Source organism: Echiichthys vipera (assembly GCF_963691815.1).
Source record: "Echiichthys vipera genome assembly, chromosome: 9".
Classification (NCBI taxonomy): Eukaryota; Metazoa; Chordata; class Actinopteri; order Perciformes; family Trachinidae; genus Echiichthys; species Echiichthys vipera.
In genome coordinates, this window is record NC_139834.1 from 7,016,082 (window position 1) to 7,025,890 (window position 9,809).

Genomic DNA, 9,809 nt, shown 5'->3' on the forward strand with positions numbered 1-9,809 from the left:
AGCAGGAACAGGCACAAGGGAAATGAGATTTCTTCTGGATCAAATGGTCAAATTAAATGAGGGGAGGACAAAAAAAACACGGCACAGTGAGTCAGACTTGACAGCCTCTAACAAACTGAGTGCCATTTTCATGTATGTTTTGGTATATCACACACAAAAGAATAGAAATTAATAAATAAAAAATAGTTCAAAGGCTATTTGATTCACTTAAAAATGGGTGGTTTGCATTAAATTCACCGTGAATGACAGAGTCTGCAGGCTACTGAAAGACCTTTGGTGTATCGTTTGTAAATGTTCTGCTCCTTTCCTTTATCATTGACTTTGAAAACATAACACCACTTCCCTGCTGTCACACCAAGAGTTTCCTCTTCATGCTCAGTCTGTAAATGATTTGGTAGCCATCGTCCCAGCCATAGAGCTGTTTCTCCTCGGGGTTGTATTTCAGACTGGCGTGGGCGCCGTACCGCCTGGGAAAGTAGATCAGGGGAGCCTCCTCGCTGATCACCATGTCGTTGACGTCAAACAGGCACTGAACTCGGGACCGGCTAGCCAGGCGGGTGTTGTAAACGACATAGACGGTCCCACAGACTATGAAAGCCGCCTCTGAGTTCTCCCGCGGGCACCTGGTGTCCCAGATTTGTTCTATATCGAGCGTGGCGGCGTCCATTTTTGCAAGTTGGATGTTGGGTTCACTGTCGCTGGTGGCGTACAACAACCAGAGGCCTTCGTCGTCTGCTGCGAGGTCCGCAACAGTTTCTGGGTTGAGGCTGTAAACGGTAGCGTGGCTCTCCACCGGGAAGATGGCGGCGTCTATCACCGAGCCACTCATGAGGTCGTATTTGACCACCTGCAAGTCTGTATCAGCCTCCTGCTGTATGTAGTACAGATATCCATTATAGACGGCGCTGCCAGACCCGCTCCACGCAGATGGAAGCGTGATCTGTCGGCTGCCGGTGACTCCAGGAGAGCGGGAAAAGTCTTGCACAGAGTTGAACTGGTAGACGCTATCTCCTGTTGTCCCGTTAAAGACGTAAAGCCTGGACGACCTGGGGTCTCTAGTCCACATGCCCTTGGGACTGCCCACTCTCTTCAGGATCTTCACTGATCTGATGAAGGAGATGATTTCCACACACTCTGCAGTGAGAGAGAACACAAGGAGATGGTTGTTGTAGTGTTGCTACGCCCATCAAGCTTTCTATTGAATACTCGATTATGATTGGTCAATTATGGCATTATACTTTCTGTTATTTCTGAAGAGCTGACCGCTGCTAAGGATGCAGCTCTAATCACAGGCTCTGCAGGACCTTTTCTCAATCCATAAAATCTTTTATTTATACTATTATTTTCTGTCAAATTATTGACTTACACCTGAGGTAGGAAGTTTCTTTTCCATAATGATCTTTCATCATCTTGTAATAATGTGTTCTGAGGGAAAACTAGACTTCTGCACCTCCAACTTTAGAAATCTACTCCGTGAAAGGAGACTTTGGTCAATCCCAGGTCCTTTCAGAGAAACAGAGAGAGTTCCTATTGGCTCAAGACAGAGAGGGCACAGCTGCAAAAGGAGGTCTCACTCTACTTCAAATTTGGGTTTTTCATTATTATTTTGGGGGGATTTTTACCTACTGCAGCTTTAAAAAGCTGTAAAATGAGCGAGATAATTTGGAGCAAGTGTGTCATACTGGGTATTAAACCGATTAAAGAGCTGTGACGTTCAAAACAAAACGGTGCTTATGAACAGCTTTTTAGGTGTTAATGAAGAGAACCAATTGCTTTTTGAGAGCCGTTCCTTGTATTGTTGCGTTCAAAGATCCCACACCAAACCTCCTTTTAAACACCCTTGCCTTATCGATATTTGCATTTAAATAGTATCCCTCGCCTCCGGGGAAAAAGTATTTTAAAAAATAATCTTTAGAACGGCTCTTTGAAAGGAACGGAGTCGTGAGATCTGGCTCCCGTCACAGAGCTGTAATTCCCATCACTATTAAACCCCTTCAGGGGGATTCAAGACCTGCATCGGGGGTTTAATTTGCTATAATGACCCGCTCACTCTACATTTTCCCTTACTTGTTAAAGGATATCTTTTCAGGCCACTAGAATGAGAAGGCAGTAAGGAAAGGCTTTAGGAAGAAGGCGGTTATAGCTGGATGAATCATCTTTGCACGAGCCTATTTTGATTAAAATCTTGCTCTATAGTGAGGACTGCTCTGAACTCTTGTGCTGGAGTTTAAGCGTCACAGCAGTCAAGGACAAAAAAACGGAAATCAGATTTGGGTTTTCAGAATTCAAGAACATTAGTAAACACGGACAACTCTCCCTTTGTTAAAGTCGTCAAGTATGAAGTCTGGAAATGCTCCATAAACAATGAATAGGGAAAGATTTTATAGACGACACAGAGCGCCCAGAGGGATGTTCTGAGTTTATGGGCACATTGTCTGTTTCAGAACTGAGAACACAAAACAAACACAAACAAAATCAGTCTCCCATTCATTGTCTGTGGAGCAGCTCCAGACTTTATGCTTGACTTTACTATGACTTTCTTCTCTAGTTTCTGTCTTTGAGAGAAAGTAGCTCACAAATATTGTTTTAACTTTACCAGACCATAGAAATAGCATATTGAGCGGCACGCATTAGCTCACCTTGTAGAGCCGGCGCCCTATGTACTGAGGCTATGGCTTGAACGGAGGGTTTCAGACAGAGTGAATACAGGTATATTCAGACGGACAGTATGAAAAAAATAATGTGTTTCTGAACATTAAATCATGTAAACATGTTCTAGTAGAAACCCAAAATACAAGTATGAACCTAAAAAGGAGCATAATTCGTCCCTATTAAAGCAGTGCTGCACATCTGGTGAATTACATGTCAATCAGTTACACCATTTTTATTAAGATATTTCAAAGGTGTGAAGTTAATATAATTGTAAAAAATGCCTTTAGATTTCTGTCTCCCAGCTGGCACAATTACTTCCATTGGCATGTTAGATTTGTGTTAAAGTGCCATTCCTCAGCTGAAATGTATATTCTCAACCTAACATTTAGAAAACATCAAGCAGCCTGCAGCGGTCAATATCAGGCTCTCCAAATTAAGGCGAATTCAAAGCAGTCAGGGGGAAATTAAACACACACAGACTCATAATGAGAGGTATGAGTGCAGCATGCAGATGCTCTCAGTAAAAAAGTATGGAGATTAATACCGTCCTTTCACCAAAATGCAAGAACAAAAGGATGTCCCCCCGATGTGTCCTGGAGCTCAATGAACATCATGCTCAGAAATAGGTCTCTGCTTTGCAGTAAAATTCGTTTGGGGTCACTTGACAATGGTTCACTGTGTGCAGAGTGAACATGAGCATGGAGAGTAATGCTGCTGACCTGAGGGCAGCTTCCTGTCTCTCCTCTCTGCAGACACACGGCTCCAGCTTGCACAGGAGATTTCACAGTTCTAGAGAAGCCTTCGCTCCGTATTATTCTTTGTATTCAAGCATCTGAATGAGAAAAATCTCCCTTGATTAAGAGAGCATGACTTGCATTATGATTCTGAGCAGAACGTTTATGATATTCTTGGATTATGTGTTACTGATTGTTGTATTAGCCAGCGTGAATAATAAAGAAATCAATATTCTTTTTTCATTTGGTTTTGTGAGAAGAGTCGGTAAAAATGGTAGAAAACGAATTTACAGATTCATCCCCAGGGATTTAGCTTTTGGGAACAATTAAAAATATAGATCTTTTGCTTCGTGTGCACATTTGGTGAAGTCTGCCGTGTAAAGCCTGATGTGATGTGTCTTTCCACGGGTTTTAAGTCCCTTTATTGTGCAAAGTAAAAGACTCAGTGTTGCAGTTACATCTCAGTATTGTTTGTAGCAGCACGCCTCGGGATGTGAAGATTATAAAGACAAATGCTGTGCACAAACAGCAGAAGGGGGAGTGTGGCTCTGCTGATATAAATGAGTTGCATCAAGCCACATTTCTCCTGGAAAACATGACTGCCCACTGACTCAAAGCACTCGGTTAAATGACTTTTAACAACACTGTGTTTGTTTCCCCATTTTCCAGAGGCAGGACTTTTCCGAGACAGCAACTCTGCAGAAATTGTGATTTAGAGGCTGGTGTGACGTGTGATGCTAAAATTAACCAAAGAACACACAGCCTGTATACATCCCATAGGCTCTGACTGTGCCAGGGCTCCGTCATGAATGAAAATGAAAGATCAAACGCAGAAATCCCGCTGAGGACTTTTGGTTGAAGTGTGTATGTGCTTCCCCGCAGCTCACCAGAGACGCTGGACTGCAGCTCCTCCCAGTCTTCCCCCTCCTCTTCCTCTCCTCTGCTCTCCTCCAGCCCCCAGGCTCCCTGCTCCAACACCTTGTCTGCCTTATTCGCACAGGCCCGAGGAGCAGTTTGGGTCTCGACGTAGTCCATCTCTCGCTCCACCCGGTTCACCCGGACCGAAGCCCCTTCCAGGTCTTTGGACATCACGCTGTGCTGATTCCTCAGTCCATCCATGGCCTCAGCAGTGAGCTTTTTGAAATCCAGCAGCTCTGTGTGGTAGCGATGGGATTGTTCGTGCCAAAACTGCATGCGTTCCTACCAGACATGGGCAGAGCAAAACAAGTGTTTTAATAATCTGTAGGACGAGTGTTTTTTTCTTCAGTGACTTTCCACAGTTTAGTTATATGACCCCATTTTCTAACCTGAACCATTCAAGGTTACTGCCTAGCCTTGACCATGTCTCAAGACATTTACAAATCTTTGGTTACTATATCTTTAGCTGTCCTCATTAACTGTTCGTACATGTAGCTACAAAAAAAAAAGAATGCACTGTAATTTGTACATAATCCGCAGAGGAAATCAGGTGATTCAAGAGCGGCATCATCTGAGTAGGGAGGAGGTTTCTTGTGGTGGAAGCCTCTCAAAATACAGGACTTACACCTGGGATATCAATGTTCGTTCACCAGAAGCACTAAGGCAAACCACAGTATTTTTTCTAACCGTCGTTTCAGTACCTTCACTTTTTTTTCTTTATTGGTTTTCATTGTACAAACGTCAGCAGTGTTATGTCCTCTGTTACATTGCCAGTTTTATTTTCACAAACACAACATCCCCCCAACAAACTCTCACTCTCTTAACATCTCTGTAGCATTTAGAGCCAAAATCAATGGAGAGCACATGATGACAATAGCAGTTTGTACATAGTACAATTCAATGGTACCTCTACTAAAGTGCAGAAATACAAGCAACTTTTCAAAACATGCCTCCATCTCTTTTTGGCCCCTATACCGGTACTTTGATTCCTCAGGTATCCTGTCCTGAAGAATCCTCCTGAAGCCTTTCCTATAACCACACATTTTGTTAAATCATTATTTTTCTTCCCAGATTCCCTCATAAACATCTACTTTGTATTCTAAGGCATTGTGCCATATTCTTGTTCCACATGCTAATTGTAGCTGCAGGCGCGCAGCATGTCTTATTTCAAAATAAGAGCTGTCCTTCGTTTTTCTTGCAATAAAGAAAAATGAATGAACTCACCTTCTTTGGACACATGAAACAATGCCATCTCGGAGTCTAGTGGAATATATTTACGAATAAAATCCTCATGGTCATGTTGATCACCTCCCTCCAAAATTTCTCAATTTTGTCACTCTCCCAAATACAATGTATACATGCTCCTTGAGTCTCGTTACATTTAAAACTACTGTCAGGTATGTTTTTATTATCTAAACTCAACTGTCGCAGTCACATATTGGTTGCTGTTTCACAGGGTCAATCCTAGAACACCATTGCCGGGTGGTTTTCACCCTAGCAAATATGATTTATGTAAATGTCATTATGCTGCATTAATCTGAGGGTCTCTGGGTAGCCTCATTGTCTTTGACATCTTTGATGGCATGGGTGTTTTCCTAATCCAAAACACACTTTTTCCTACAGGGTGATTTTCACCCAGCAAGAGGGATGGAAGGTAAAGTAGGTTTTGGGGGGATTCTACCCAGGGAAAGTCTTAATTGTGTGCCTTCACCAGTCATGGGTGGACCAAAAAACAAGTTTCCATCTTCTTCTTTTTTTAGGATTTTTATGTTCCCAAAGTCAGAATTTTCCAGTCATTTTGGAGCATTTTTATATGGTCCCTTATGATGCTTTTCTTTCAATTTGTTAGACATGGCACAGTTTAAAATAAAAGAACACTACTCAAATGTGTCATGTATTGTCATGTTTTGATATATTTTGATGACAAGTACTGTTTACCTGGCGTTAGAGATGGTGTTTTAAATTTGAGCGAAAGTGTTCTATAGAATGTCAAATTTCGTAGGGCTTCATGCGAATTGTTGTGTATAACTTTTCATAAGATATCAAATGAAGCTGCTGATGAGAATACGGTCACCATTGACAGTTTTAAAAATGGCGGGTTTGTGCATTATGTGTCTCGGACCAATCAGAGGTCTGCATGGTTTTAACTCCACCTTTTAGTATCGACTGAGCTTTGAAACCTCACTGAGCTGATTCCAAAAGCCTCAGGTACAAGCCACAAGTTTTTCTACTGACAAACCAAAAAACAGTGAGTAGAGTCGAGCCGTATCATGCAGCGGAGAAACAGCATTACTTTCCTTGCCTACCAGACTATATCTCAGAGAGTAAAAAAAACTATCTCTGTTTCTATCAAAGCATGATCACCAAACAGAATACGGTTTCTCAGTGGAGTGATTGGCACAGTCAGTGACAGGTAAATTATTCAGTGTGAGATGTAATAACTGAGGGCTTCTCCACTGTCTCCTCGCCACCGTTTCATTTTCTCCCTTTGCTAGCCGTGGGCCTGTGGTCAAAATGGAAATGAAAGTTCAATGAAAACATGCTTGATGAATTGCTGTGTTCGTATCAGTGCAGAAGTCGAAACCAGCATATTGGAACTGAGACTGGAGGGACGCTACGGGGGGGTGTTTGGGGGGGAGGGGGCCGAAGAGCTCTAAATAGACGGTACATTTCATGCGGATAACAGCTTTAACCATTGCAGCAGCACGGCGGGTGAAAAGAAAAAGCGCAGACTCTGAAAATATACTCGAAAAGAATACATTAAAAGAATCATTTTAATGAGAGTTCACTGCAATTACTCACCAAGGCAACCAGACATGTAATCCTCTTAAATTTCATATCATAAGCCAACAAAAGTCTTCCCTTACAAAAGCAACGCTGTCTCATAACCTCCTTTTAAAAACACAACACTGAACTCTCTGTAATTTGATTCCTTCCTCCAGGCACTTTGTTGTAGCACGGCTTCATTCTACCTTTGCAGAACACAAAGTACACATTAGGATGTTGGGATGTTACAAAGAGCTCGATGTGTCATTGTTTCAAAGCTCTGTTAATGTTGTTGGACAGAAACTGCAGGTTGCATGTTCCCGCAGAGGCCCCCGCAAAGTTGATGAACTGGGCAGAGATTGTGTTAATTGGACTACATTAGTGGAAATTAAATTCACATAAAAGAGGTAATCCAAAAATCGAAAATATTACGTTGTATTTTTACATTTTTAATGATAATTTTTGACTGATATTTCAGACATTCTGACTCAATATGTTACATTAGTTTCCCATTTAAGTGGGGCTGATGCCAATGGTTTTAGTGATGGCATACACAAGTTTCCTATTTGTATTTAAGGCATTTTATTACTGTGTTCTGTCTTTAACTGGCTGCGAGAAAAATTTCCCCTCAGGGACAATAAAGTTAACCCACATTTTATGGGCACATTGAAGTTATTCTTATACTCAAAACTGTGAACTTTTGCACAATTCTTGGTCAATATTTTTGCAGATTCTTTTCATTTTACAAAGATATATATTTGACAAATTTTCTGTCCATGTTCTTCTTATAATTCTTGATTTTTGCAGTACTTTTTCCTTTTCTCTCTATATGTTTAGTGTCCTGCACCAAACATACCAAGGCTAATGTGAAAACCTACTTGGCAATAAAACCTGATTCTGATTCAGACCGATCTGTGCTATTACTTATAACTCATGGGAAACTACAGTATATGGATCAATTATCAGTCATTTAAAGGGGTATCGCTTCTTACCTCAATAGCCAACAACCTGTTCTCCAGATAATCCATCAGCCCCTGGTAGTAATACTGGGCTCCTGTGAAAGTCCAGGCAGTGGAAACAAGGAGGACAAACACCAGCTTCATTGTGAGCCGATCAATGGGGACAGCAAGTTTCTTTGTCTGTCCAGACTTTAGATGCGTCTTCGGGATTCCCCTCCTGGCTGTGTCGCCCCTGCAGACCTGTCCTCACGAGCTTCACTCAACCTTCAAACACTCTGTGTACAGTGTAACTGCATGTGCAAAGAGGTGAGAAGGATAGAGAGCAAAGTAGGAGGCCGCTCTGAGAGTTTCCAATTCTTTGACCGCTCTCACTTTGCTGGAATGTTTTCACAAACTCTCAGGGAGGAGCCTTGTGCCTCTTACCCCTCTCTGTCCTCCAAAAGTGAATGTGCCGCACTCAACTCTGTGCACGTTGGTGTTTGGTGCACATGTTGTCCACACAACTGGCAGTGCAGACACACAATTAAACAGCTGTGTCAACTGCTACTTCTTAAACAAAGGTAACTGCAGGGTACATTCATATTGTCCGTGGGGAAAATTGTGGAAAGCAGAGTAACATACTGCAGTTAAATTAGTTACGACGCCTGTCACGGGCGGTAACTACAGGCAACAGAGGGAGGAGGACTCAGACAATCGAGAAGACAGGAACAGTTCAGGGATTTATTAAAGGTATAATAGAGTAAGAAGCTTACTGGCAACAGAGTAGCAATGAGCCCACAGTATAGCAGGAAGAGCAAGGGAGAAGTTCTGGCAGACATGCAGACAGGTAGGTCCAGAGGCTGGACAGCAAAGGATGGGTAACCTGGCAGCTTTGACGATCTGGCTGGGAACGAGTGAAAACGGGTCGTTTATATACTGCAGGGCTAACGAGGGAAAACAGGTGAGCAGGTGACAGGTAGAGAATGAGAATGAACGGGGTCTGAGGAAGTGGGAATGTGGCTGGAGGGAGAGACGGAGGTTCAATCCCAATCTCCCATTGTGGGGCGCGTTCCCAGTAAGTCTGTGAGGGCTCCAGGCTGTCAATTTTGTGAATCACACAGTTTAAGGAGCGGTCACATTTATGTGAAATTTACGAACAATTGCATGCCGGGGCAATATTTTGTTGTGGTCAAAGTTCACCAAAAGTTTTATTTTATTTTTTTAAATTAATTTAACCTTTATTTAATCAGGAAAAATACTCATTGAAATAAAAAAATATATATATTTTTCATGAGAGTCCTGGCAAAGACAAGCAGCAGCACAAGTAACGCAGTTTCAGACAGATAAACACACAACAATTACTATATAGATACAAGTAAGAAATAACATCTTCTCAGATAGCAAAACACACTTCAACAGTTGAAGAACTCCACGAGGATTTGCTTCGACGTGAATATTTCATCCGTCACTTTGCTCGCACAGAATGGAAGTAAACGGGAGGCGAATGTTTATCTCGCCCATGTGTGACTGCGCCTGGAAGATGATGTAAAAACACACAATTCGTAGCGTTGTGACAATAAAACCCGGGGTTAGCAGGGTAACGGTAAACAAGGAGATCCCGAGGTGCACGGTGACATTGTTTTTGTGTGAATGATGTGCTTTAACCTCATCGCCCTCCCTCTGGTGAACCTGCTGTAACTGGCTGCAGCTGAGTCTCTCTCTCCAAAGTCTCATTTCGTTCCAGTCCAGAAGTCATTCCTGCTGTACGTAAGGAAGTAAAAGACAAACTTTTCAAACAATA

The 9,809-nt window shown here is 42.3% G+C and overlaps 1 protein-coding gene across 1 annotated transcript; it reads right to left on the reverse strand.

The window, feature by feature from the left end:
* Positions 1–349: 349 nt before the first annotated feature.
* olfml3a (olfactomedin-like 3a) lies at positions 350–8,173 on the reverse strand (the record flags this gene model as incomplete). The annotated part of the gene is made up of 3 exons (XM_083919732.1): positions 350–1,134; positions 4,274–4,586; positions 8,063–8,173. 3 exons carry the CDS (start codon positions 8,171–8,173, stop codon positions 350–352), a joined length of 1,209 nt encoding a protein of 402 aa, XP_083775858.1.
* Positions 8,174–9,809: the final 1,636 nt, after the last annotated feature.